We start from the raw sequence: 27,256 nt of genomic DNA on the forward strand, positions 1-27,256 counted from the left end.
CTGTCCCTGTGGATCTCTCTACCCAGCACAGCCTTACCTCCTATTTCCTCTATTCACCCTGTCTACAATCTGAGGGCTGTGGGTGGCTGCCGAAGAGCCTGTGGCCCTGGGGACTCCTCACACTGTACTGCTAACAGTACAGGAGCACAGTCCCACAGTTTAGTGATTGAGAGCAGCAGGCCTCCAAGGGAGGGACTGGACCCTGAAGCCTCTGCTGTCCCATTTCCTCCATCACCATCTCAGAGGATTACTAAACAGCTGCAGAAGTACTAAGGAGAACAGAGTGGAGGCATTCCAGGCCAGGGGACCGCAGCCCCCACGGTATATTTCAGCCATTCCAGGTCAGCTTGGGCAGGACCTGACTTTGGGCTAGAGGCCCAGCAGCTATGAGCGCCCTGAATACCTGAGACAGAGCAGATTCCCATGTCCCAGGGGAACTGTCAATGGCTTGGCCTTCAGACAGGTGCTCCACTGGTCCAGCTAGGACCCTCTCCAGTAAGAGAAAAGCCAAGACCAGTGCTTCACTGGGGATTCCCAGCACTGGTCTGAGCCTTCAGAACCGGGAATTCTCCCTTTAGACACCTTCAGATACCCCTAGCAGCACCCCAACAGGACACGTCAGTCAACACTCCAAATTCTATCAAGAGTGGCATTTATTCTCCTCGTGGAGGTGCGGCGCTCCGAGGAGCTGGTGCTATTGTGCTTAGGAAGGAGGTCTGTCCGTCCGTCCGTCTGTCCGGCCGGCCCGGCCCCAAACGGGGGCGGAAGAGGGACACGGCCCGAGTAAAAATCCCAGCCTGTTGCGGGCCAGGAGTATGTACAAGGTGGCGGGGCGCAGGCGAGGGGTGGGGGCGGGGCGGGCCGGCAGCCACAGCCCCCACCCGAGGGCCCCCCGCACCTCGGGCCCTACTTGTAGAATCAGTACAAAATAGGTGCTACCTAAACGTTCCTTCTACCTGAATTCGCTAAGTCGGTTATTGTGCTGCTTAGTTATGGGGGGCGGGAGGGGGCCCATGGCTTTCCACGGCGGCAGGGTGTGGGCGAAGCGGGAGATCCTGGCGGGCCCACAGCCCTTCCAGCCTTCTCCATAGGTAGGTAGACAGGAGTAAGGAGTGGGGCAGGGTGGGCGCCTCTGTGTGCGTGTGCATGCGGCACAGGCTGGCAGGCCCAGGCTAGGAATGGTGGGCATTTCGCCAGGTGGAGTAAGGGGGTTGGATATGGGCACTGCTATGCTAGGCCTGCGGGTCCGCACCAGGAGGGTAGCCAAGCTTGGTGCTGTGATGAGGCTGGCCATACCATATACTCCAGCTTGTTGCACCTTTAGCGGCACAGAGACAGCAGAGCCTCGTATCTCAGGGAATCAGAAAATGGGTACCTGTATGGGTGGCCCTGGAGAAGCCGGCCCTGAGACCCTGGGACCTGTCCAATTTGAGCTGGGAACATAAGGCCCAAGTCAAAGGCAGAGCCTGACTACATCCAGCATAAAGGAGGAACTGAGGTGGGTAGGAGAGGCCCTATGGGACCGGGGATCCAGCCCTCTGCAACTGCCTTCCACCCTGGCCTAACCCATGCTTGTTGGGCCCCTGTCACTGACAGGCACCTCCCCCGAAGGTTGCCACATCTCTGAAGGATTCAGGATGGGCCTGGCAAATCGTAGGTACCCAGTGATGGGTCGGTGGGTGATGAAGGACTGACAGGCTGTGGTTGATACCATTCCATTCCAGCCTCTGGAACTATGACGCCTGCCGGGCTCTGCCCTGGGGTAGGGAATGGGGAAAGAAAGTCTGCGTGGCCGGCCCCGCGCAGCATCCCTGATCTAGGGGCCTATGGGATGGGTAGGGCAGGGGATACCTGATTCTCAGTAACTCTAGAGGCTGCGGCAGCTTCACATGCAGTGCGCATTATTGCTCTATAGTCTGCATCGGACTAACTAAGAGGAAGGGGAGCGGGCAGCCCCGGGAAGGGTTGGGAAGAAGGGTGGGACCTGCATGCAGTGATGTCACAAAGGCGGCGGCCAATGGGGCGGGCCCTTGGGGTAGGGTCACCGCCGAGGCTTTGGCATAGACGGGTGAAAGTTGGCAACCGAGTGGGGGCGGGGCCTGGGCCTCCGGGAAAGGGCCGGCCTCTGTGAGGCAAAGCTCAGGGGCAGAGGAAGTGGTCCTGGACAACCTAAGCCCCGGGCGTCGGCGGGAAGAATGAGGGTTCGGCGCCCCCTCCCTGACCCGAGTGCAATCCGTTCATAAATAAAACGTATAAATACAGAAAGAAAGAAACCCGACGCGTCCGCAACCCCCCCAGGGGGCTTTACCCGCAAAGCAAATACAGAGGTGTGTAGAGGGCAGTGGCACGCCAGCCTGCCGGCCCGGGTATCCGTCCTCCAACACCCGAAGCCTGGGGAGCGAGGGAGGGGGCCCCGGGGCAGGGTGGGATCGGGGTCTGAGTAGGTCGGATAAGTTCATGCGATTCCGATATGCGTCATTATTATTCGTTATAGAGGACAGAGCCCCGGAAGCCGGGCTGGAAGAATTCGGATTTGGCAGAGGATGCGAGGCGAGGGTAGGAGGGAGGCTCGGACTGAGGCCCCAGAAAGAACCCGAGGGAGAGGGTTGCCGCCGTCCGCGCCCCTCCCCATCCCCAAATCGTCTAGCACTCCCGGGAGGTCTGCAAAGCCTGTGGAACAGAACGCCTCTGTGGCCCGCCTGCTCTCCTGCTCCTCCTCCGGCCAGCTGCCCGGGTGGAGCTGACTCCCTGGACGCCGGGCTGAAGGCTTGGCCTGGAAGGCTTGGGAAGGGGTGGGGAAGACCTGAGTCTCTGCAACGCGATCCAGGGGCGCAGAGGAGGGAGGAGGGCGCTCCTTACCTCACCTCACCCCTGTCTTCAGAGACCCAACTAAGAGATGAGGTTCGGTTCTGGGTCTAGTCGACCCTATTGCTGGGAGAAAGCCTGGGGCACCCTGGAGGAGAGGGGAGGGGTTTCGGGGTGGGTCTCCCCTCGGGACCCTATTGCTTGAAGGGGCTGGCAAGGCTCCTGGCGAGCGGGGCGGGGTGGGGCCGGCTCCCTACCCCTATTGCTGTGAGGAGGGGCCCGCCCTCCAGCCCCTCCGCCCGGACGCCAGCGGAGACTTCCCTGGGGGGCCCGTATTGCTAAGAGCCGACCTGGCTGGCGGAGGCCCCGTTGCCCTAGGCTTGAACCGGGCTGAGCTGCGGCGGTGCAGGGGTTGCGGGGCCGCCGGCGCCGCCCTTGAAGCAGGCTGACTCGTAGTGCTTGTTGAGATAAGACTTGAGCGCGAAGCTCTTCTTGCAGCGCTTGCACTGGAAGTGCTTGAAGGCGGAGTGCGTCTGCATGTGTGCGCGCAGGTTGGAGCGGTCTGCGAAGGCCTTGCCGCAGTGCGCACAGCCGAAGGGTTTCTCGCCCGTGTGAGAGCGCATATGGCCCTGCAGCAGCCAGGGCCGCGAGAAGGCTTTGCCGCACACGCCGCACTTGTGGCGCAGATCGTGCGTGAGCAGGTGCATAGCCATGGCCGGCATGGACACGTACACCTTGCCACACGTCGGGCAACGCCTTGCCAGCTGGCTGTCCAAGCTGCGGTGCGTTTGCTTGTGGCGGCTCAGGTTCGACGACGTGGCGTAAGTTTTGCCGCACTCGCCGCACGCGTGCCGGCCACCAGCGCCCGTGGCTCCTGGCCCCGCGCGAGCCTCGGTGCCCGCCCCCACGCGCGTACCGCCCCGACTGGCAGACCCTGATCCAGAGCCTCGCGTGCCCGGCCCACCCCCACCTCCAGTGTCGCTGTCAGGGGCCGCCACCGAGGCTGTGGAGGGCGCCGCGGCAGCGTTGGCATTAGCAGCCTTACGGCGTGAGCGCCCGTCAGTGATGAAGAAGGCGTCGGCCGCGTAGCCTTCGCTGACCGCCGCGTCGCCGTTGATGTAGCCGCCGGCAGCAGTAGCCAGCTCTGGGCGAGGGGTGGGCGGCGGGGCTGAGCCAGAGGCCGCGGGACCCAGCTCTCCGCGCACAGCCGCAGCGTACATAGGCTCCGGGGATGGCCCTTTGAGCAACGCCGCCTCAGCGTCGCCATCGTAGACAGACGCAGGCCCCACGTAGTCACTGAGGTATCCTGCAGGCGGAGGCGGACAGACAGACAGCGGGAGGGGAACGGAGCAGCGGGCAAGACACACGCAAAGCGGGCGGCAGGAGACGGAGAAGACACAGCGGGAGACGTTGGGGTCCGGAAGGAAGGCGAACGAGGATTAGGACAAAGGAGAAGGGGCCGGGGACCACAGGGCAGAGAGGATGGGGACCGTGGGGAGGGGAAGAGAGGAGAGAAGAGAGACAGCAGAGGATGAGACAGGGCCAGGCAGGGCTCCTCCCCCGCCGCCCAAGCGCCCCGCCCCCGCGCGGGGAGGAGAGAGAGGGAGAGAGAGAGAGAGAGAGAGAGAGAGATGCATCTTCGGGCGCGGCTGCCCCCCTTCAGCGAGCCTCAAGGTCAGGGGGGAGGGGCGGCGCTCCTCTCTTCCTCCTCCCCCTTCCCCTCCCCCTCGGGTTCTCCCCACTTCAGCAGTTTTCCCTGATTATGCAACACACTGCAGACCCGCCGCCGCGCACAAAGCCAGGGCCGCCAGCCCGGAGACCCCGACGGTCTTTCCTCTTCGGGGTCCCCCGGGGCCTGCTTTAGGCCCCAGTAGCTGCTTCCAGACTTGATGCTGTCCTTCTGGTTCCCTAGGTGTACCAGCAAAACCCTGGCGACTTCTGCCTAGGCAGCATCTCTCTCCGGCCATCAGCAGTACTTCTCTGTCATCTCCCATCTCTCTGACCGCTCACTGGACTTGATCCCCTACCCTGGCAGCTTGAACTCATTTACCTCTACCCACTACTTTCCATTATCCTGGGTCCTACTTTGGTCCACACTCTCTTCTCCCCATGGCCTAACGCTTCTGGGGACCTTCTCAAGCCCCCCAACAGGGCACTAGGAAGACTGCCAGGGCATCCACCAGGGGACGCGTTAATAGAGGCAAGCTGCAGGTGGACACTGTTTATACCAGGAACTGCAGTTGTTCCCAAAGTACAAGATGGGTCTCACAATCTCGGAATCATAAATGCATCCCCTTCACAATGCAGGCTCCAGCTCTTTCAGGGTTACACATAGGCTCTCAGAAATCATCAGGCCTGGTGTCCTCTCACAGGGCACGCTGCCCACTGACCCTAGCACTGGAACTTGCCTCCCATATATGCAGGGTCACATATGCAGCCATCCAGACACACTCTCGGTCACATGGTGCACGGCGGCCTCGGTGTCACGTGGTCTCATGTAGTGGCACACAGGCAGGCACACACACACAGGGTCACACACAAGCGCACAAAGTCACATGGCCACACGCAGTCACATGGGCCCACACAGGCTTATGCTCCTGCAGGTCACACTTGCTCTGCCACCCCACACTGCTGGCACTCCTGTCCCCTCTTGCCTGCATGCTAACAGTTGTCCTTGAACTTGGGCATCCTTACACAAAGAGCCTCCCCTGACTCCAATACCTTGGCTTCCCTTGCTCACCTCTTCCTCCCTAATCCTGAGTCCAGGGAAGATACTGCTGTTGCCTCTTCTGGTACCTAGGCCCTGACAGGTGGGTGGCCCTGCCAGACCCCATGCCTACTCCCTAGAGCGCCCAGCATTCCCTAGACAGCCCTAGCAAGGGGCTTTGAAGGTACAGCCAAAGAAAAGTGAAACAGATCCAGATTTCTCGGTGTGGGTTTGCATGTGCCCATATAAGTGGGTCTTGTTATGTCAGCAGGTGTCTGTGCAGCAGTGTGTGGGTCAGTGTGTGCCTGTAGTGCTTCTTGTTCCTGATCCCTCTTTCCTACCTCCCCTGTACCCACACTCTGCCCAACCTTGGAAGCTGTCTGGCCTCACTCTGCTCCCCCTTTCCTCAGCCTTCATTCTCGGTTCCCAGCCTCAGGCTGCTTCCGCTGGAGCTACATCCCCTCCTACCCCGCCACTCCACCCCCACACTCTGGCCACCCACCCCTTCCAGCAAAGCCCTGGGCCCTGCCCCAGCTGCAGTCCAGAGCGCACCTTTATCCTGCAGTCGCACTCCCAGATCGCTGCGGGCGCGCCCGTAGGAGCTGTCGAGGTCTGCCGAAGAGAATGTGTCAAGTTTGACCTTCTTAACCAGGAAGGACCTGGGCATGATTCCTGCGGGGCTCCGGCAGTAAGGGCCTGTAGAGCCGGGGCTCGGGGGGACTACGTCCGCGGCGAGGCCCCGTCACCATCCGAGGAGCGGTGGAAGCAGTACTGTCCCCAGTCTGGCCTGTGGATGCTGCTGGGCGAGTGTGATCCTCTCTCTTCTTTCTGCCCTGCGTCTCCTCTTCTTCCCCTCCAGATCCCTCCTCTCTCTTTCTCTCTCTCTCTTTCCTTCCTTCCTTCCTTCCTTCCTTCCTTCCTCCTCTTCTCTTCTTTTCTCTTCTTTCCTTCCTTCCTTCCCTCCTCTGGTCCCGGCTTCCCAGCCCGCAGTGCCGCCCCTGGACAGGCGGGGGAGGAGGCTGGGGGGGGGGGGCGGAGAGGGGGGGAGCGGCTCCGTCCCGGGCCCGGAGGCTGCGAATGGGTGCAGGGCTGGCCCGGCCCCACGGCCCCCTTCCCCTCCCCCCCCCCGCCGCGGCGGCGGAGCCTCAGTCAGCGGCGCCCCATGCCCCCGGGGGGCGGCAGCGCCGGGCCAAGAGAACACGACAGTGGCAGCAGCGGCAGGAGCACCAGCAGCTTCAGCACCGCGGCCAGCGCTGGCTAGGGCAGCACCGCGGCCAGCGCCCGGGCGCGCTCAGCTGGCGCTGGCGGAGAGGGGCGGGCCACCCGGGCTTGGTCGCCGGGCGGGGGTCCTCGGCGGGGGTCTCTGGGAGGCTGGCTTTATTGTTCTGCAGTCGGAGCGGGCGGCGGCGGCGGCGGCGGCGGCGGCGGCAGCGGCAGCGGCGGGCGGCGGGCGGGGGTCCTCAGGGGGAGGGGTACCCAGGGAGGGCGGGCCGAGGGAGGGAAGGAGAGAGGGAGGGACGGGGGTCCGGGGGCGGGGCTCCGCTCTCGGACAGCTCCGGGGCAGGCCTCCTGAGCCCGCAAGCCTCTTCTGCCTACCGCCGAGCGCAGCCTCTGGCTTTTAAAGCCAAGCGCTGGGGGAGGGGGTGGGCGGGGAGGGGAAAAGGCCGGCGGAAATGGCTGCGCCGGGCTGGGCCGGGCCAGGGTCTCCTGGGAGGGGTCCTGGGGATGCCTCGCCTGGACTTGTGCGGAGTTCCCCGGTGCAGCGGGGGGGGGGGGGGGGGGGGGGGATGGCGACCCGATACTTGGTGGCATAGTCGGGCGCGATGGGGAGAGGTGGGAACTGGGCCTGACAACTCTCGCACCCCCGACTCTGGTTCTTTTTGGGGAGAACGCGAGCGGACCTCAGCCGGGTCCACGCCGCCCCGTATGAGGTCTGGAGGTTAGGCGCGGGCTGTGCGGAGGCGGGGAGAGGCGGGCGACCAAAGGAGTGAATGCTGAGGCAGCGAAAACGCAGTGTGGAAGCCTGTGTTGCGCCCTGTGCCGCAGTGCCTCTTGCCACTCTGTCACCTCGGCTGACCCTGTGCCCGCTGGAGGGACCTCTCTGCCCCCGCCTCTCCCGCGGGACGGATGTCCAGCACAGTAGCGTCGTAGCAGGCTGAGTGTGCGTGGTGAGAGGGACTGCCATGCCCCCGTTCCCGAAATTCCGCTTCATCGGTGGTTTCCGCCCTTCCGCGCGCGCCTGCAGCTTCCCCGGGCGGGCCCGCAACCAGGCGAATAACCCTTCCCGTGGCCGCCCGCCCGGAGTTTGCAGCCCCCATGACGTCAGGCCCAACGGCCAATGGCGGGGCACTGGGGGTTGGGGGGGCCTCACAATGGCCGCGCGCGGGTGCATATGTCCCCAATTAGGGCCGGGCGCCGCCATTGTCCCTTCGTCGCCCCCTCCTCGCGTTGGGGGGTCTCTGAGCTGAGCTCTCCCCGCCCAGCCTGCTCGGACCAGCGACTGCTGTCACGGAGCGGCAAGCGGGGATGGCAGCGCGGTGACCTTTTACGGACGGGTCCGGCGGGCGCGGACGCCAGGGCAGCGCGGCAGCGCTGAGCTCAGCTCCCCTCCTCCGGCTGCGTGCTTGGCTGCCACCTGCCTCCACCGCCTCGCGTCCGGCCACGGTGGGTGTGAGCTACCTGCCGCACACCGGGCGTGCAGACAGACCACTCGCCCGCTTTTAGGCTAGCGGCCCAGCTTCTCGGCGGCCGGACATTCATCTTGCGTGGCAGGCGCTCCCGAGGGGGCAAGGGCGGGTGCGGCCTCCCCCTTATCGCTGAGCAGCAGCCGGCGAAGCTCGCGGTAGGGGGTGGGGGGCGAGGGTTCCCCCGCCAGCCACGGCACTAGTCCCGGCTCCTTCCCAGAGGGGGAACGGCTGAGGCGCAGCCGGAGGCGTCAGGCCAATTAGCATTTTGATTGCTGGACGGGGGTGGGGGTTCATCTGGAACAAGGTCTAATTACCAGACGGACCCCTCGGGGCTCAGGCAGGCTCGACCCCCCCCTCCCCACACCCTCCGTTTGCTGCCTTCTTCTGGTCATTGTCCCCGCCCCCAACTCTATCCTCCCACTTCCTCTAGGTCCCCTCCCAGGCCTAGTCATCCTGTCTAGTTCTGTCCCTATACTTTGCCCCTCGGGTCCCTTCATTAGTCGTGGTCCTTTGCCCCTTCAGTCTTTCCTGGGTCAACCCTCTTTTCTCCATCCCTTCATATAATCTCTGTCCTTATGTTCGATACACACCCCTTCCCCCCTTTGTCCATCTCCCCTCTCCTTTGGCCCCTAACGCCCTTGATGAGAGAGACCATGCCTGGACACATGTGTCCTTGGGTCTCAGGGGCAGGCAATACCGAGGGAACTATTCAAACAGGCCTTGCTCTGGCTATGGTGGATCCCTCAGGACTCCCCGCCATGGGGGATGGGGGGCACAGCTAGGAGGGCAGCTGGGTCCAGGCCTTGGCCATCAGTCCCCACCAGCCCAGGTGCATGGAGCACATGGGACCCAGGTGCAATTACTTGGGCACTCCAACTGGCCTTGTGAACCTGCCTCCCTGCCCCCACTTTTCATCCAGAGATTCCCCCGACCCTTGATCCAACCAGAGAGTTGAGGAATAGTTGACCAGTCATTTTGACAAGTTGTAAGCTCCTTTACCCAAGGCCTCACAGAGTCTCTTCCATTAAGAGTTGCGGCCTGAGAAGGCTTTGTAGAGGAGCAAAGCAACCCTCAGTCAGTGGATAACTGCAGGCCCTACGATCTTGGCTTTCCTAGCAGCTCCCACAAAACCACCTTGTGAGGCTCTCTTCTTGCTATTTTGGTCCGACTTTTATCCCTTTTCAGTAAGGGTCTCAGTGTTCATTCTGTGAATATCTTCCTCTGCCCAGGTCCCATCTTGCAGGAAGGTTTAAGGTGGTGGTGGGCGGGGATATAGGATGGGGTGTTCCCATTGGTCGTGTTGCCAACAGCCCACTGATGTGTTCAGGCCCTTGTGATCTTGTCACTACTATGCCCACCTAGGGAATCAATGGACAGCCTCCCTGGAGGGTCCACCCCTGGGCTGAGACAGGTGATTGACAGGGAATGGGAAGTTGGATTGAAATCACTGGTGGGGACAGCTTCTGTGGTGACTGGGTGGATGAGGTCATGAGCAGGATGAGGTCAAGGCTGTAGTGGGAGGGAAAAGGAGGCTAGTCCTTGAGACTTAATTCAGCCACAGTGATGGGTACAGGCTGGCCATCGTAGCTAATGACATGAACCATCTGCAAATTCAGTAAGGAGCAGGTGACAAGATACCTTACTTCCAAGCCAGGGGCATCTGTGGCGAGAGAAACAGTTGCCTCCAAAAAGGGTTGCTGGGTTAGGGGGTAGCGCAAAGGGAAGTTACCTCGCCTGAGCTCACTAGGACAGGTTGAAGGCCCAGAGAAGGTCTACTTCAAAAGGCCTGAAGGGCAAAGCAGACTTGGTCCTCACTGAGGCAGAAACATGGAGGCGATGTTAGTTACTTTCCCACTGTAACATATCACCGGAGGGAGGTAATGTTTATCTTCAGGTCATAGTTTTAGAGGTTCCAACCCCTGGTTCTCTATTGTCTCTGGGCCCTGTTTAGGCAGATCATGAGAGAAAGGCAGAGCAAAACAGTTGCTCACTTTGCAGCAGCCAGGAAGCAGAGAGGGATTGTGGGGGTGGTGGTGCAACGTACATATTTCCAAATCACAATCCCAGTATTCTGTTTCCTCCAGCTAGGCCCCACCTACCAATATCTACCTTTTTTAAAAAACTTTATAATTTAGAGCCAGGCGGTGGTGGCGCACGCCTTTAATCCCAGCACTCAGGAGGCAGAGGCAGGCAGATCTCTGAGAGTTCAAGGCCAGCCTGGTCTCCAAAGTGAGTTCCAGGAAAGGCGAAAGCTACACAGAGAAACCCTGTCTTGAAAAACCAAAAAAAAAAAAAAAAAAAAAAAAAAATTATAATTTAATTTAATCTTACATATCAGTCACAGATTCCCCTGTCCTCCCTCCTCCCACCCCCTTCTCCTCCCAGCTCACCCCCCATTCCCATCTCCTCCAGGGCAAGGTCTCCCCTGGGGATTCAGCTCAGCCTGGTAGATTCAATCAAGGCAGGTCCAGTCCCCTCCTCCCTTCACCCAGGCTGAGCAAAGTGTCCCAGCATAGGCCCCAGGCTCCAAAAAGCCAGCTCATGCACTAAAGACAGGTCCCGGTCCCGCTGCCTGGGGGCCTCCCAAACAGTTCAAGCTAATCAACTGTCTCACTTATCCAGAGGGCCTGATCCAGTTGGGGCTCCTCAGCTATTGGTTCATAGTTCATGTGTTTCCACTAGTTTGGCTATTTGTCCCTGTGCTTTTTCCAACCATGGTCTCAACATCTCTCGCTCATACAATCCCTCTTTCTCGCTGATTGGACTCCTGGAGGCTGGCCGTGGATCTCTGCATCCGCTTCTATCAGTCATTGGATGAGAGTTCTAGCACGACAGCTAAGGTGTTTGGCCATCCGATCTCCAGAGTAGGTCAGTTCGGGCTTTCTCTTGACCATTGCTGGTAGTCTATTGTGGAGGTATCTTTGTGGATTTCTGGGGATCTCTCTAGCACTTTGCTTCTTCTATTCCCATGGGGTCTTCGTTTATCATGGTGTCTCTTTCCTTGTTCTCCCACTCTGTTCTTGATCTAGCGGGGATCTCCCGCTCCCCTAAGCTCTCTTTCCCTCGACCCTTGCCCTTCATTACCCCCCCCCCACAAGTTCAGTTTGCTCATGTAGATCTCATCCATTTTTCTGTCATTGGGCAATCCCTGTGTCTTTCTTAGGGTCCTCTTTACTAGGTAGCCTCCCTGGAGTTGTGAGTAGCAGTCTAGTCATCCTTTGTTTTACATCTAGTATCCACCTATGAGTGAGTTCATACCATGTTTGTCTTTCTGAGTCTGGGTTACCTCACTCAGGATGATTTTTTCTAGATCCATTCATTTGCCTGCAAACCTCATGATGTCATTGTCTTTCTCTGCTCCATTGTGTATATGTACCACATTTTATTTATCCATTCTTCAGTTGAAGGGCATCTAGGTTTTTTTGTTTTGTTTTGTTTGTTTTTTTGTTTTGTTGAGACAGGGTTTCTCTCTGTAGCTTTGGCTATCCTGGAACTCACTCTGTAGGCCAAGCTGACCTCGAACTCAGAGATCTACCTGCCTTTGCCTCACAAGTACTGGGATTAAAGACTTAGCCACCACTGCCTGGCTACTACCACTTTCTAATAATGCCATAATATGATTCCATCAATGGGTTGATGAGTCCTGGTAGTCAGTCAGGTTCCAAATGCCCCACCCCTGAACTTTGCTCCATTGGAATCAGGCCTTCAATTTTGAGTCTTTTGGAGGAATACTTTATATTCAAACAACGACAAAAGCCCAAGTGACTGGGGATCATAAGAGTCTGGATCACAACAAGATGATAGCTGTGTCCTGACAAGTAAGCAAAGCACAGGAACCCGGGTTCAGGCACTGAACCCATGGGAAAAAGCCAGGCTTGGTGGCATGCACTTGTAATCCCAGCACTGGGAAAATAAGAGCCGGCCAGAGCTCATTGGCCAGTCCACCTAGCCTGCTTGGTGAGTTCCTGGCCAGTGAGAGACCCTGTCTCAAAAACACACAAAAAAAGTAAATGATGTTTCTGAGGTAAAACATCAGAGGATGTCCTCTGGTCTCAACGAGCACCTGCACACACACCTGCACACACACCTGCACACACACACACACACACACACACACACACACACACACACACACACACCTTTAATCCCAGCACTTAGGAGGCAGAGACAGGCGGATCTCTGAATACATAACTATAATTTTGCCACTGTTATGAATCATAATGTGAATATCTATGCTTTCTGATGGTCTTAGGGAACCTCTGTAAAAGGGTCACTTGATCTGCCCCCATAGGTCGCAACCCATAGGTTGAGAACCACTGTTCTAGGGGACCCAGACGAATACAACCTGTATACAAAACTATCATAATGAAACCCATTATCATGGATAATAAATATATGCTTATAAAAATGGAGTGCTGACCACAGATGAATGGATAAAAAACAGATTACTGCTAGGCGGTGGTGGCACATGCCTTTAATCCCAGCACTCGGGAGGCAGAGGCAGGCGGATCTCTGTGAGTTCGAGGCCAGCCTGGTCTACAGCGCGAGTTCCAGGAAAGGCACAAAGCTCCACAGAGAAACCCTGTCTCAAAAAAAAAAAAAACAAAAAAAAGATTACTAGTGATATAGCTTAAGGGAAGAACACGCTTGGTGTGTCGGAGGTCACTTCCCAGTATTTCAAATGAATGAATGAATGAATGGTAAGTAAAAAGTTAAAGGTTGCCATCAACCACCAAAAGTTAAGGGTGAGACAAGACTCTCCCTTTGAGCCCACAAACTCTAGTCTCTGGAGCTATGAAAAAAACAAAAACGTGACTACTGACACAAACCCTCCAGGTCCTTGGTACTTCGTTGTCCCAGGAAACAAATACTGTTCCCCTCAGATTCTGAGCTGGTTTGTTTGCTATGCAGCTGGAGGTGAAGCCCCTGCTTCCCACATGCTTGACAAGTACCCACTCACCCCCACCCCCTCTGCTGTTTCCCCTGCCCCTAAGTTCTTTTAGCCTTGAGTTATGCTGCAAGAGAGACTTCAGATGGAGAGAGAACACTTGCATTTTCAAGCAAAATCTGGAGGAAATATTTCCTATATAGAACTCACCACGCTGAAAAGTTAATATTTTTTTTATTATAGTCACCAACATGCAAAACTTTATTTTATTTTTTGGCATTTTCAGAGAGGGTTTTATGAAGCTCAGGCTGGTCTCGGACTCACTGTGTAGCCAAGGATGAACTTGAACTTGACCCTCCTTGGCGTATTATAGGCGTTCACCACCAGACCTGGTTTTATGCAAAGCTTGAGACTGAACTCTAGGCTTTGTATAAGTGAGGCGACCATTGTCCCAGCTAAGTCACATTCCAAGCCCTGCAAAAGGATTTTATTAAGGAAGAGCCTCTAGGCATAGATAACATCTAGGGCATCACCTGTGAAATGTTTTTGGTGTCAAGGTTAAGTCCAGAGTGTAGGTGTTAATATTTCTCATTTGGTGAGCTCAAAGACTAGAGGCAACATTCACAGTTTGTTTTGTTTTGAGGACTACAGGGTCCCTCTGCAGTCCAGGCTGGTCTTGGACTTGGGGCAGTCTCTTGTCTCAGCCTTCTAAGTGCTGACATTACAGGCATGAGCTACCGCGGCCAGCTCTTCCAGCAATCTTATGTCAGCCACAATACTTTGTCCTAGAGGCCACCTTGAGGAGATTCCTGGGTGTGAACCTTGCCTAATAACAAATCTAAACAGTTGAAAACCTACATGGTGTTTAGAGGAGTCATACTGACTTGGACTAAATGAGCTAGACCATTCAAAACAAAAAGAGACCCTCAAGCTTCAACGTTTTTTTGTCGGTACAGACAAAGCAAGCCAAGAATAAGGATGGTTAAAAGAACAGAGCCAAGCCAGGCAGTGTTGGCGCACGCCTTTAATCCCAGCACTCAAGAGGCAGAGCCAGGCAGATTTTTGTGAGTTCGAGGCCAGCCTGGTCTATGGAGCGAGATCCAGGAAAGGTGCAAAGCTACACAGAGAAACCCTGTCTGGAAAAACCAAAAAGGAGGAGGAGAAAGAAGAGAGAAGAAAGAAGAAGCAACTGGAGCAGTGTAAGGTTCTAGAGCAAGGCCCTACTTCAGGACAGCAGGGTGTCTGCTGCTGCTCCTACAATTTTTTTTCAGTGCTGGGGTTCAAACCAAGGACCTTGTACATGCTGAGTAAATAAATGCTATACCACTGAACTACATTCCTGGTCCCAATATGTAACCCAGCCCCTCTCATTTTCTATGAGACATGGTATCACTATGTAACCTGGCTGGCCTGGAATTCGACATGTAAACCAGGTTGACTTCAAATTCAGAAGAGGTTCTCCAGCTTCTGCCTCCCTAGGATCAAAGGCCTGCCCCACCACACCTGGCTAACTTTGTTTATTAAAGCCAGCCTCCTAAATGCAGGGATTAAAGTGCACACCTTCAGGCCGGGTCAATATGTTACATTTCTATGATTAATGTGTCAAAACTAAGAAACCCAACACTGATGACACATCGGAGTTACCGATTTCCTCACTAGCGTCCCCTTTCTGTTCCCGGTGCCAGCTCATTCAAGGTGATGCACTACATTTAGGCATCCCTTGTGGTCCCTTGGGGTCTGTGATGCACTTAGCCTTTCCTTGCTCTCTGTGGCTTTTTTTTTTTTTTAAGGAATGATGTCCAATTTTGTAAAACGGAATATTTCGTAGGATACTTCAACTGGGCTCGTTATGTAGTCCAGGCAGGCCCAGAACTTGAGAGACTCAAATTGCTCAAGCACTGAGATCCCATGCATGGGCCACCATACCTTTCTTAAGTTGACATTGGTCTGCAGTTGTCTGTAGATGAGGGTGACCCAGTCTTCTTACTGAAGTCTAGCGATGGTATATGACACACATGATTTAAAGTGCTATCTGTCTAGGTGGTCCACTGTCCAGTTCCCTCTTCTATACCCTACTTTGGAAGCTGTATACAGCCCACATTCCAGGCTGTCTCCATAGCAGTATCTACTGAAGACAGTCCATCTCTTTGTCATTAATGTACATGGCGTGGGGGCTGGGTTTTTAATTCTCAGGACTCTGCACCTGACAACCCCAAGGGACGACTGTGCCTGAGGACCCTCGTGTGTTTCTGCACCTAACATAGATGCTCAGACTCTGGACTTCAACCTGAGTGGAGGGCTCAATGACATGAGACCTCAAGGGTTCTGGAAGGAGTCTGTATCTTGCAGGGGAGACCTAGAGGGTGTACTCTGTTGGACTGCTTACACTTACAGCCCTGCTCTTCCTACCTCCTAAGGGTCATCCAACTCCTCCACACAGTGATGGCTTTTTTTTGGTTGTTGTTGGTTGGTTGGTTTGTTTTGTTTTTCAAGTCAGGGTTTCTTTGTGTAGCTTTGGAGCCTGTCCTGGATCTCGATCTGTAGAGCAGGCTGGCCTCGAACTCACAGAGATCCACCTGTCTCTGCCTCCCGAGTGCTGGGATTAAAGGCGTGTGCCACCACCGCTACTTTCTTGCGTAACTTCTGTCCATGGAGGCATCAACATGTAACACATTTAGACATATGTTGAAACAGGTGCCTTCCAGGGTCTGCTCTCTTATTATAGCCTCTCTGAAAGCCAACATCTAGGGGACCTCCTGAATGATTAGATGCTACTTGGAAAAGCGTCCTGCATAATGGCAGGTCATCTTGGACATTGTGGCCCCAACCAAGTTCCTAGCTAGTATAGCTCCATGAATTATTCAGCTACATAGGTGGAGTACACCCTGCTCCCAATCATACTTGTAGCCCTAATCATCTTCCTTTTCTGCCCATCCAAGAACATGGTTCTTACAAATATCCAATCACCTGCTTCAAAATAAATCTTTTGGAACAGTAATATATATACACTACTATTCTTTTAAAAATGTGTGGTTGTGTGTGTGTGTGTATGTGTGTGGTGTACCCCCTTGTGAGTACAGGTGCCCACAGAGAAAAGAGGGTGCTAGATTCCTTGGAACTAGAATTGCAGGCAGTTGTGACCCCACTTCATGTGGGTGCTAGAAACTAATGTTGGGTCCTCTCTAAGAGCAGTATGTTCTTTTAACCACTGATCCTCATCTCCAGCCCCCCAATATGCCTTAAATGTACTCAAATGAGACCTACATCTTGTAGGCTGCCTTCTCTTTCTCTACCTAGAGTTCCACTATTACCCTCCCTCTCCCCACTTGTACAGAGCTAGTGAGCCCCTTCTCTGAAGTCAAGTCCCCATCTTACATAACATAGGTTCCCTCTCCTCCCATTCCCAGTTCCCAGTCTCTGAGGCTCTTCCTCTGCCTCTGTGTCAGATACCAGATTGACATCCCTGTACACCTTCTCATCTACTACCCCTACTGAACTGCCAGACACATCTTACCCGGGGCCTTGGCTTTGTAGACACATCGGGAAAATGTGGTGGTCAATTTTGTCAACTTGACTGAACTTAGAAGCACTACGGGGGAAAAAACTGCTATGTATGTCTGTGAGCCCCACCTTAAATGTGGGTAGCAACATCTTGTGGGCTAGCTAGCATACTGGATTGTATATAAAGGAGAAAGTGAGCAGAGCACCAATATTCTTCTCTCCCTGCTTCCCGACTGGATACAAATGAGATCAGCTCCTCTATGCTCTGGCTTTCTATGCCTTCCCCACCAAAACAAGGCAGATCCCATCACCCATGAGACGATATAAACATTTCTTCCCTTAGGCTGATTCTTCTCAGGAATTTGGTCCCAGCAACAGGTAACTGATAGAGATGCAGACCTGTGAATGCAGCTCCTTCCTTCTCCCCATGCCTTTCTGTTTAAAAAAAAAAAACAAAAAAACCTTCCCATGCAGGGATAAAAGTACAGCTCAGTGGGACATCATCTGCCTAGCACCCATGAGTCCCTGGGTTCAAGCCTCAGATCTGTAAAATAAATAAAAACTGAGTGATTCTGCCCAGCAACTTCAGGCCTAACTCCCTTTAGAACTCTTACTCCGATCCTGGTCACCAGCCCCCGTGCCCAGGCCAGAAACCCTGGGCCTCACAGAAGTGCCTTTGCTTCCCAGGCCCTACCTACCCAGTAAATCCTTCAAGCAGTGACCTCAGTCGACTTTTCTTTGCAGTTCTTGAAACCTTAGTGCTTCTACTTGTCCTTCTCTTGCTCACAGGGCGTCTCATTGAACTTCCCAGCCATTTTCCATTGGCGTGACTAACAATTTGGAATTTTCCAAGGATGTTTTCTGTCCATCATCCCTTCCTCCCCATCCCTCTTCCTCTCTTTTTCCTTTTTTTTTTTTTTTTGTCCCAACGGATTGATGAAACCCATGCCTTGCACGTGTGAGCTTCATCCTACACTCCAGATCCCTCATTAAACTTTTTTTTCCAATACAGTATCTTATTACCTTCATACTATCAAACTTCTGGTCTCCACCTCCTGGGTGCTACAATTAAAGGTGTTCCACTCTGCCTAACCCCTTAGTAATTTTAATTGTTGAGACAGGGTCTCTGTAGCCCAAAGCTGGCTTGGGACGCACAATGTATCAGAGGATGACCATGAACTTCTGATCTTCCTGGTTCTATCCACCCAAAGCTGAGATTATAGGTGTAACAACGTTTTAATGAAGACTCCATATTTCCTTCCTTCTTTTCTTTCTCTTTTTCTTTTTTTTTGGGGGGGGGTTGGTTTGGTTTCTTTTCATTATTATTATTATTTTATTTATCTTTATTTTATGTGCATTGGTGTATGCATGTATGTCTGTGTGAGGGTGTCAGATCTTAGAGTTACAGACAGTTGTTAGCTGCCATGTGGGTGCTGGGAATTGAACCCGGGTCCTCTGGTAGAGCAGTTGGTGCTCTTAACCATTGAGCCATCACTCCAGCCCCTTGTTTTTGTTTTTTTGAGACAGTGTTTCTATGTGTAGCCTTGGCTGTCCTGGAACTTGCTCTGTAGACCAGGCTGGCCTCAAACTCAGAGACAGATCCACCTGCCTCTGCCTCTCAAGTGCTGGGATTAAAGGCGTGCACCAGGCAAGGCTCCATATCTTCATCTTGTGGCTCTACTAACTATGTAGCTAGTCCTGGTACCAGGGACGCATGCCAACATGTTGACCACAGACCCAGGTGGACAGTGGTCCTCTGTTCCCATGGCAGCCCCAGGCACCAGGAGGCCTCAGGTACTAGCGTAGGAGCTAGAATGTTCTGCCAGACAAGGACACTCATCAGAGACACAAAGCATATGCCATGGTGGGCCTGGCAGCTTGGCTGAGGACTCTGGAAGCCAAGTGTGCATAAGCAACATTGGGGTATGGAGTCCCATTTATGCCAGAAGGCCCAGGGCATATCATCTGACTCTGCCCCATATCACTGCTGGCTGGACTAGGGGCAGGTGCTTAAGTCAAACAGACCAATCATATTCTGACTGCCGAGCTTCATTGGTTAGCCCCAATTCAGCCTTGCTGGCTAAGAGGGACAGGAAGTCCTAAGCCAAGTGATGAGTTCAGATACTCAGAGGCCTGGTTACATGATACTCTCCTCGCTTCTTCTAACCCAAACTGTGGGGTTTGCTCCAGAGGCTGGAGAAGATGGGATTCTTAGGCCCTGGAAGGTTGTGCTAGGGGAAGACCCTTAAAGGAAGCCCCCTCAAAAACAAACAAACAAACAAACAAACAGAGAACCACCTGGCTGGAGATTGAAGCAGCTTTAGTAAGAGGAAGGATAGTAGGTGGGGCTGGCTGGCCGTCCCTCCAGGACGGGGATGAGGACAGTGTAGGGAAAAGGAGGTTGGGGTTCAGGCCCTAGGGTTAAACATCCAGGTCGGTGACACTTGACTTCGCGTAGGCTTGTGCTTTTCGATGCACAATGCCAGGGTTAAAGGTCGCCCCCAGCGGCCAGTGGCGGACCACATGACGGTAGGAGGCAGCCAGGTAGTCAAAGTAGTTGATGTTGAGTTTCCGGGCAATGTGCCGGCCCAGGAATTCCATTTGCTATGAATAAGTGAATGGCAGCCAGGTCTCCATTCTCCAGATAGGAGAATCCCGCCCCCCCACCCCCCACCCCCGCCTCCCACCAGCATGCCCTTTAGGTATCCTTTCCCCTTACCAAGAGAGTATCCCTACCCCTGCCTAGGATCCACGGTGCTCCCGCCACCCTTCGCAGAGTGGAGGCCTCACTAAAGGAACTGTGCTATATTTACCCTCCAAGTGAAAAATAGCCCCATTCAAGAACTCTAAGCAGCAGTTATCTTTGGGGGGGTGCTGGGGGGGTGCAGGACCTACCTCATAGCGCTCTGACAGCTGCACCAGAACAAGAGGCTCTAACTTGTGGCCACAAAGGACCAGCTGGAAGAAGCACCTGCCATAGGCTAGCAACAGATAAGCAACTGAGCCAGGACCCTAACCTCCCAGAGCCTAGGGGTAGGACGGTAGGGGTTGGGCCTCCAGGGTGGGAGCGTCCAGATGGACTACTGGCCCTTCCCAGCTCTGAATCCATGTCCCTCTCCCTCCACCCTCTTGTATCCCAGACATCACCATCAGAGCTGAGTGTCAGGCGCACGTAGACCAGATGCATTGGCCCCTGACATACAGTTCGGCCACTGATGGAGAAATGGTACATGCCACGGGTGTGGTTCAGCACTAGGCGGCGCCGGGGCAATGAGGAGATCATGAGCCACAGGCCTATAGCCATGCCATAGGCAGGAAAGCACCAGGTCTCCTGCTTCTCCACCTGTGGGCACCAAGGATTAATAGGGAGGTGAGTTCTGGCAGGAGGTTCCTGTGTGGCTCTCACGCAGAGAGCTATGGGGTGGGGTGCAGGACCTCTGACCTGTTTCAGGGTACCAGTGCAGACCAAGACAAGGCAGAAGATGAAGAGCAGCATCCCCTTCCAGAGCGTGTCCAGGAAGTACTCTAGCACAAAGACTGAGGACAGCATGATCCGGCACATAAGGACAGCCAGGAGCTGCCCCCAGGCGTTGGACAGTACCAGAGATTTGGGGGAAAGAGCCCACCCAGTGGAGGTTCTCCATGCTACTACAGTGCCTGTACCCACAAGTGCCCCTGCCTACCCTAACCCATCCAGGCGTCAGCCAGCCTCTCCACTTCCAGGAACCTGGCCATGCTGTCCCCTGCCTACCATCCGGCTGCTGCTGCTGGAAGGGGTAAAAGCTGTTGTGCTTGAGACGCCTCGCTAAGTGACGCTCAGTAGAGAAGAGTCCTAGGGCCCAGAGCCAGAAGTGCTGGGCAATGGCAGACACGGAGAAGCCGCCGGTCTGTTCCTTGGGGACCTGGTTAGGTAGAAGTCGTCAGCATACGGCTTGCCCACTGCCATCACCCACTGCCTCTATACAGGACTCCCACCCGAGACAACTCCAGGGTGGCAGTTCAGGAAGGAACAAGAGTAGCCAGACAAGAGAGGGGCAGGAAGTAGACAGCAGTCCAGGCTGGGCTGCCTGGGTTCTAGAAGTTCAGGGCAGAGGGTTCTAGAAGGGGCTATTCTATTGACCACACCTTTCTAATGAGCATGCACTCTCTGGTCAGTCTCCACTACCTGGAAGGCAGCCTGGCTTCCTCATGGCTGGACAGCCTAAGTCAATGCTGCCCACATTTGTCAACTCCCGTTTTCCAGTGGCTGATAAAGGCCTCTGTACCTTTTTTTTCCCCACCATTTTACCCCCCACTGCCTACCCTATCCTCAGATAACCGTGTTCCAAGGGTGGAATTCACACAGTTCAGGGGTCAAACCCTGCAGTGAGCAGACACAGCCAACCCTTGGGCTAGGAGACCTAAGAGCCATTCCCATATACACAGGCCTGGGCTGCTGTAGCCTGCACCATCAGGTACGACCCCTGTTTTTCGTCTAACCACTTACTCTAAGGACCATATGTTGGTCCATGCTTGTAAGCCTATCACTTGGGAGGCGGAGATAGGTGGATTGTTGTGAGTTTAAGGTCAGCCTGGGCTACGCTGAGTTCCAGGCCAGCCTAGATTAGTGTGAGCAGAATCTCAAAGAAAACAACAAAGGACCATACAGAATGCTTAAAAATACTTTATTGTAACAAAAGCTCAAACATTTCCAAGTGAAAAGGGGCAGGGAAAAAAGCTGGTAGGTGTCTTGAGTTAAGTGGACTATCTGGAGGCTAGTGGGCTTGTAAGTAGCTGCTCTAGACACCACTGGACTTCCTCCAGGCCCCGGTAAGCACGCTTCAGACCCCTGGGGAGGCACCGGCAGGACTCCAGGTTGAGATACAGCAGCCCCGGGCAACTGCTAATCACAGAACTGTGGAACAGGCAAGGCCATGGGAAAGTGAGCTGTGGGCCAGGGAGCCCTCTCTGCCCTCACTTTACACCAGGCCTACTCCCTATAGCCACCCAGGCCTAAGCTTAGTTCTCTTGATGGCCCCAAACAGGAGTCTGGCCAGTGCCTATACCCTGCTTGGTCCCTGGAAATGTGAAACCGGGAAGGACACCTCTGGTTCCCCAAGTCAGATATGGCACCAAGCAGTACGAGAGTCAAAGAACCAGAGAAAGAGGCACTGACCTGACTGTGCTTGGTGTGACTCGGGTACCCCTTAGGTTGAGGGAGCACAAGGCTGGGTGTAAGCCCCCAGAGGTGCCAGAGAAAACGGCTAGGGCCTGTTCCAGGTCTTTCTCGCTGAAGCCTTGGCCACTGAAGTCCAGCTCCCTCAGGGTGTGATACCACTTCTGGGTCAACAGGGGGCTGCCTTTCTTAGCCAGAGTCAAGCCGTCAGACATGCCATACAGGCCCAGGTAGAGTTGCTCCAGCTCTGGGATGAGAGAACTGAGTGTGAACAGGAGGCAGGCAATGATTCCCACATCCCATCTACCACGCAAGGCCAGCTGACCTTGACATGGTAAATCACACAGGCCAGTGGGCGTGATCCGAGCACAGCCTCGAAGATCCAGCAGGCGCAGTTTGGGGGAGCAATGGAGCAAGCGGCCCAGAACCTCGTTGCTCACAAAGTTGCAGGTGGAGCCAGCCAGGCAGAGCTCCTCAAGGCTGGGGAAGCCTGGTCCCTGGGGCACCCCTCGTCCACAAGGCTTGGGGAGCCAAATCAGGTTCAGCAGCCGTAGCACCTGTGAGTCGGGAGGAGGGCCAGGCTGCAGACAGGTTGCCAAGAGGCAAGTGGGAGAAGGTAGAGAGCATAGATACCTGTAACCGGGGACAGCCTTTCTGCAGAGCCTCCACAGGCAGCTGCAGGGGTGTGCTGTTGCAGTTCATGCCAGTGCTGACCTCCAGGACTTGGAGCTGGGGGCAGCAGCTGCCCTGTAAGGTGAGGGAACACACTAGGTCAAAGGCCTGGCAGCTCCCATGCAGCTCTGTTCCTGCCCATTCACCAACCTACCAGCAGCGCACCCAAGATGGCTGTCGTCTGGGAACTGTAGGTCAGCCACAGCTTCCGCATTCGGGACCCCGCTTCCTCCAAGAAGCTCACCACGGCTGTAGACTCTACCTAGGGGTCCAGCACAGGGGGGCGGGGGGTGTCACCTCACAAGGGCCCAGGCTTTGTCAGGGCCCCTGGGGGCACAGGACTCACCATGGAATGGTGTAGGTCCAGGCTATGGAGCTGGCAGCAGGCTTTGGCCAACATGACCAGTGTGTCAGCAGTCACATTGTGGCAGTCTGAAAGCTTGAGGAAGGTGAGCCGGGGACAGAACTTGCTAACCAGCTGTGGCAAGAGAGAGGCCATCTGGGGTTGGGGAGGGCAGGTAAAAGCCTACAGAGACAACGGACGTCCTGACAAGCCCATTCTGCCCATGCCAGGTCCACTTGGGTGCCTTTTCCTCTGGCAACTTCCTACCTAAGGTGTCAGCAAGACAGACCTGAGCGGGCAGGCAGACATCTCAGTGGGGCAGCACCAAGGGCACTGTCCCGACCGTGGACAACTCAAAATGTTAACAGCTGGTGTTCAGGGCAGTCTCAAGCTCTCACCTCCAACACAGGGTGTACTTGAGACTTCCAATGGATGAGGGTCAACCTCTGGAGCTGTGAGAACCTGGGCGACAGCAAGGCCCAGTTGCGCCAGAGTCCTCAGGCTGCCCCTCGGGCCAGCATCCTCCCTACCCAACACTGATGCGCGGAGGCACAGGCAGAGCAAGGGAATGACAAGGGACCCTCACCGATTGGGTATGAGCCACTCCAGGGAAGCAAGGAGCTTCTTCTCTGCCTTAAGGTTGCCCTTGGCAGCCCGGCCAACCAGCGGGGGTGACAGGGTCACAGTGTGCCAGAGTGCAGGATGGGAGGTGGCTTCATGCCAACGGCGGCAAACGCGTGCAGCCCTAGGAGAAGAAACAGTTCGCTGAGAGTGCATGACTTTTCGTGAGCGATGCCTACAATAAAGTAAGTGTCTTAGGAGCGGCATATCTGCCCCTGCAACTTGCGGCGCAGTGGTCTTAAAGCCAGGCTTTGGGGGCTCCAAGTGGAGATAGGTGCTGGAGCACTCGTGTATACCCGTTGAGATGCTTTGCCCTCTGCCTTGCAACTCCACCTGCTCAGTGCGCCAGTCCATACCCCGGCAGGCGCTGTTAGTGTACCTGCCAAGAAACGGCATGGGCCCATGAGCCGCAACCAACAACCCGAAAATATGCACCAGGACTTCTAAGGGAATACGGTCTCCCCAGCCGGAGTCCGGGCCCTGATCCGGCGACGGTTCAGGTCGGGGCTTGGCCCTGTGCTTGGCAGCCGCCGTGGGGCCGCGAGTCGGGGGTCTCGGAGCGCGGCGAGGGGCGCGCCTGTGCGCGCGAGCGCGGGTATTTTCCAGGTCCGGCAGCACGAGCAGCATGCTGTCCGCTTGCTGCAGGTGGTACCCAGAGCCGCGAGGTGCCAGCCTGTCCCACCACCAGTCCTCGGCCGAGCGGGCCCGCGCGTCGGCCCGCTTGGAGCCCCGAGCTCGACGCCGAACTCGCCCAGAGGATGCAGGAGCCATAGCTCGGGTACCTCCGCTAAAGCGGAAGGTGGGTGGGTGGGCTGGGAGGAAGGGGCGTGGCCCCCGACCTCAGCTCTTCCCCTACTCTCAGCTTCCGGGGGCGGGACTTCCGCCTCGAGGACAGCGGCTTTGCGGGCGTCTTCCTCCAGTTCTGGGGCTGGGATTTGGCTGAGTCTGGGACCTAGCGGCGTGCTCCCGGTGCTGGGCGGGCATCTCCGGCCCCACGGCCCAGATGCACAGCGCTCGGCGGTGGAGCCCTGGGTAAAGCCAGCCGGCCACGCCCCTCACCGACCCGCGCCGGTTGCCTTGGAGTTCGCTGTGGTCCTGATTGGTTTAGCAGTGCCGAGACTTCATTCTCCTGAAGCTGCAGGGACTACTGCTCCTTCGCTGGTCCTCCTCCCCAGAGCCACGCTTTAGGCCAGCTTCTTGCTCTCCCGCTTGCCAGTATTGCTCTGTGGGGTCCCGGTGCAGGCTCCTTGGTGCGTGCAACTCTTGATCAATCTGCCTCCTGCCTTCAGGTGCCTTAGTCTTGCAATTTGTTTACCTCAGACCCCGGTTCTGTCCACTCGCCTTTTTGTCTCCTTCCAGCAGGAAGAGGTTTGGCTCCAAGAGTAGCTAGAGCAGCTTCGGACCTACGTGGGGAAGAGTGGATTGTTATCCTGCCCCCTTTGACCTAATGGCAGCACCTCCGCTGGGCCGACTGGTGCTGACCCATCTGCTGGTGGCCCTCTTCGGCATGGGCTCCTGGGCTGCGGTCAACGGGATCTGGGTAGAGCTGCCTGTAATGGTGAAAGAGCTCCCGGAGGGTGAGTGAAGAGAAGTGGGTGGAGGTGGGCTGCAGGTGCTCTTGGTTCCTTAGCCTGGGGGGCTTACGCAGTCTCCTCCCTCCACTGCAGGTTGGAGCCTCCCTTCGTACCTCTCTGTGCTTGTGGCGCTGGGGAACCTGGGTCTGCTGCTGGTGACCCTGTGGAGGCGTTTGGCCCGCGGCAAGGGCGAGCGGATCCCTATCCAAGTGGTGCAGGGGCTAAGCATAGTGGGCACAGCCCTGCTGGCCCCTCTGTGGCACTATGAGGCCCCAGTAGCAGGGCAGCCCCACTCTGTGGCCTTCCTAACGCTGGCGTTTATATTGGCACTGGCCTGCTGTGCTTCAAATGTCACTTTCCTGCCCTTCCTGAGCCACCTGCCACCTCCCTTTTTACGGTCTTTCTTCCTGGGCCAGGGCCTGAGCGCTCTGTTGCCCTGTGTGCTAGCCCTGGTGCAGGGGGTGGGCCGCCTTGAGTGCCTGCCTGTGCCTGACAATGGTACCACTGGGCCTCCTATCAAGGTGTCTCCCATCAACTTCCCAGAGCGCTTTTCTGCCAGCACTTTCTTCTGGGTGTTGACTGCCCTTCTGGGCACTTCAGCTGCCGCCTTCCAAGGTCTCCTGTTAGTACTGCCATCTGCACCATCTGTACCCATGATGGGTCCAGGGCTCCGGGTAGGAACTCCAGGAACAGAGGAGGAAGAGGAAGAGGAAGAGGCCTCACCTTTGCAGGAGCCACCAGGCCCGGTGGCAGTCACTACTCCCAGCTCAGACCCTAAGGCCCTTCAACTGTTCTCTTCCCGAAGTGTCGGTCTACTGGGGCTCCTGGCTGTCACCAATGCGCTGACCAACGGTGTGCTGCCTGCCGTACAGAGCTTTTCCTGCCTGCCCTATGGGCGCCTGGCCTACCACTTGGCTGTCGTACTGGGTAGCCTCGCCAACCCCCTTGCCTGCTTTCTGGCCATGGCAGTGCTGTGCAGGTGCACATGGGCCCCAAGCCCCAGAGGGGAGGAACTTGAGGTCAGCCGGGGCCTGGGACAGCCAGTCCTGAATCTCAGCCCATCCTTGGCAGGTCTCTGGCAGGGCTGTATGGTCTGTCTATGCTGGGCATGTGCTTTGGAGCCTACCTAATGACGCTGGCAGTCCTAAGTCCCTGCCCTCCTCTGGTGGGCACCTCTGCAGGTGTGGTCCTCGTGGTAAGTATAATGGGGGCATGAAAGAGGAAGAGGGCTTGTCTCAGAGCAGGGGGATTTCGCGTTGAGCTTGTGGCTGCAAAACTCCCCTCTACCCCCACTTCCAGGTACTTTGCTGGGTACTGTGTGCGGGTGTGTTCTCATACGTCAAGGTGGCAGTCAGCTCCATGCTGCACAGTGGAGGCCGGCCAGCACTGCTTGCAGCTGGTGTGGCCATCCAGGTGGGCTCTCTGCTGGGCGCCATTGCCATGTTCCCTCCCACCAGCATCTACCAAGTGTTTCGAAGTGGAGAGGACTGTGTGGACCAGTGTAAGCCTTGAACCTGGGACGTGTGGGACTCACATCACCTCACTTGGTCTCCACCTGGAGATTGCCACATCGACTGAGCCCTGTGGCCCACGGTAGCCTCCCTACTCACAGATACACTCGTGGGTTTTACACACTCCATAAGAGACCTGGCTTTTGAGAAAAAGACCAGGATGAGGACCAAAGAGCAGGCCTGGAGCCAGGGATAGGTTGGGGCTGTGGCCTTCACCCTGGGACCTTTGTGGGATTTGCACAATAAAACATTTCTCTCCAGTGAGTTGTTAATCCCGTGAGCACAGCTCCCTGTACCAGGTCTGCTTCCCTCTGTAGGAGTAGAGGGTCCCTGATCCTGTGGAACTGGAGTACCAGACTGCTCTGAGCTGCCGTGCAGGTGCTGGGAATCGAACCCAGGTCCTCTGGAGCAGCAGTAAGTACTCTTAACCACTGAGCCTTCTCTCCAGCCCCAAGAGTTGGTTTTTCAGGTTCCAGCCCTCAGGATTTTTCAGCTTGAGAGCATTGCTTACCAGTCCTCCAGCTACCAGTTTCCAGCGCCTATAGTCCAAGCCCCCCAGGTTCTCTGTTCAGGTAGATACTTTGTAGCTGTCCTCGACCCAGACTCCTGCACATGGCCTTTGCCCCATGGGTCTGTAGGGTCATCTCTGGGCTGGGTGGTTCTAAGGCTCTCACACAAAGGGCTGGAGCCTCAGGTGGAACTGGAAAGATCCTTTGAACCAGGAGGATTGGGGGGGTCATGCCAGGGCAAGGGTCTGACTTTCTGCCTTCTTTTCCTATTATGGCACAGAGG

The 27,256-nt window shown here is 56.0% G+C and overlaps 4 protein-coding genes across 10 annotated transcripts; 1 reads left to right on the forward strand and 3 right to left on the reverse strand.

Annotated features, from left to right (window-relative positions):
• Positions 1–635: 635 nt before the first annotated feature.
• Scrt1 (scratch family transcriptional repressor 1) lies at positions 636–6,487 on the reverse strand. Its single transcript, XM_052748139.1, has 2 exons — positions 6,065–6,487; positions 636–4,111 (listed from the first exon to the last, which is right to left on the reverse strand). Exons 1-2 carry the CDS (start codon positions 6,177–6,179, stop codon positions 3,180–3,182), a joined length of 1,047 nt encoding a protein of 348 aa, XP_052604099.1. The 5' UTR covers positions 6,180–6,487; the 3' UTR covers positions 636–3,179.
• On the forward strand, positions 4,554–26,728 carry Slc52a2 (solute carrier family 52 member 2). Of its 4 annotated transcripts, none has more exons than XM_052748137.1 (5): positions 4,554–5,615; positions 24,739–24,956; positions 25,047–25,932; positions 26,025–26,148; positions 26,253–26,728. In XM_052748137.1, exons 2-5 carry the CDS (start codon positions 24,827–24,829, stop codon positions 26,463–26,465), a joined length of 1,353 nt encoding a protein of 450 aa, XP_052604097.1. In that variant the 5' UTR covers positions 4,554–5,615; positions 24,739–24,826; the 3' UTR covers positions 26,466–26,728. The 4 variants fall into 4 exon arrangements, with proteins under 4 accessions (XP_052604097.1, XP_052604096.1, XP_052604095.1 ...); XM_052748136.1 differs by lacking the exon at positions 4,554–5,615 and adding an exon at positions 24,282–24,629 and having other exon boundaries at positions 24,742–24,956; XM_052748135.1 differs by lacking the exon at positions 4,554–5,615 and adding an exon at positions 24,283–24,629.
• Positions 12,967–20,502, reverse strand: Tmem249 (transmembrane protein 249; the record flags this gene model as incomplete). The annotated part of the gene is made up of 4 exons (XM_052748142.1): positions 12,967–19,192; positions 19,484–19,569; positions 19,736–20,125; positions 20,340–20,502. Coding segments are annotated over 4 exons (822 nt in total), but the record flags the coding sequence as incomplete, so codon positions are not given.
• On the reverse strand, positions 21,234–24,243 carry Fbxl6 (F-box and leucine rich repeat protein 6). 4 transcript variants are annotated; one of them, XM_052748122.1, is made up of 9 exons: positions 23,759–24,243; positions 23,345–23,503; positions 23,157–23,220; positions 22,762–22,893; positions 22,570–22,677; positions 22,377–22,490; positions 22,069–22,300; positions 21,744–21,990; positions 21,234–21,482 (listed from the first exon to the last, which is right to left on the reverse strand). In XM_052748122.1, exons 1-9 carry the CDS (start codon positions 24,148–24,150, stop codon positions 21,332–21,334), a joined length of 1,599 nt encoding a protein of 532 aa, XP_052604082.1. In that variant the 5' UTR covers positions 24,151–24,243; the 3' UTR covers positions 21,234–21,331. The 4 variants fall into 4 exon arrangements, with proteins under 4 accessions (XP_052604082.1, XP_052604081.1, XP_052604085.1 ...); XM_052748121.1 differs by having other exon boundaries at positions 23,345–24,243; XM_052748125.1 differs by lacking the exons at positions 21,234–21,482; positions 21,744–21,990 and having other exon boundaries at positions 22,104–22,300; positions 22,581–22,677; positions 23,345–24,243.
• Positions 26,729–27,256: the final 528 nt, after the last annotated feature.

The sequence above is a fragment of the Peromyscus californicus genome, unplaced genomic scaffold, assembly GCF_007827085.1.
Source record: "Peromyscus californicus insignis strain IS unplaced genomic scaffold, ASM782708v3 Scaffold_20__1_contigs__length_68692818, whole genome shotgun sequence".
Lineage (NCBI taxonomy): Eukaryota > Metazoa > Chordata > Mammalia > Rodentia > Cricetidae > Peromyscus > Peromyscus californicus.

Excerpts from the sequence above, each read along its gene's own strand:
- Fbxl6 (XM_052748121.1), bottom strand. The coding sequence starts at position 24,150 with ATGGCTCCTGCATCCTCTGGGCGAGTTCGGCGTCGAGCTCGGGGCTCC. Across the intron at positions 21,991-22,068 it reads GTGTGATTTACCATGTCAAG|AGCTGGAGCAACTCTACCTG; the intron begins GTCAGCTGGCCT and ends CTCTCATCCCAG. Across the intron at positions 21,483-21,743 it reads GTCACACCAAGCACAGTCAG|TTCTGTGATTAGCAGTTGCC; the intron begins GTCAGTGCCTCT and ends CCTGTTCCACAG.
- Scrt1 (XM_052748139.1), bottom strand. The coding sequence starts at position 6,179 with ATGCCCAGGTCCTTCCTGGTTAAGAAGGTCAAACTTGACACATTCTCT. Across the intron at positions 4,112-6,064 it reads AGTGCGACTGCAGGATAAAG|GATACCTCAGTGACTACGTG; the intron begins GTGCGCTCTGGA and ends CTCCGCCTGCAG.
- Slc52a2 (XM_052748137.1), top strand. The coding sequence starts at position 24,827 with ATGGCAGCACCTCCGCTGGGCCGACTGGTGCTGACCCATCTGCTGGTG. Across the intron at positions 25,933-26,024 it reads GCCATGGCAGTGCTGTGCAG|GTCTCTGGCAGGGCTGTATG; the intron begins GTGCACATGGGC and ends CATCCTTGGCAG. Across the intron at positions 26,149-26,252 it reads CTGCAGGTGTGGTCCTCGTG|GTACTTTGCTGGGTACTGTG; the intron begins GTAAGTATAATG and ends CCCCACTTCCAG.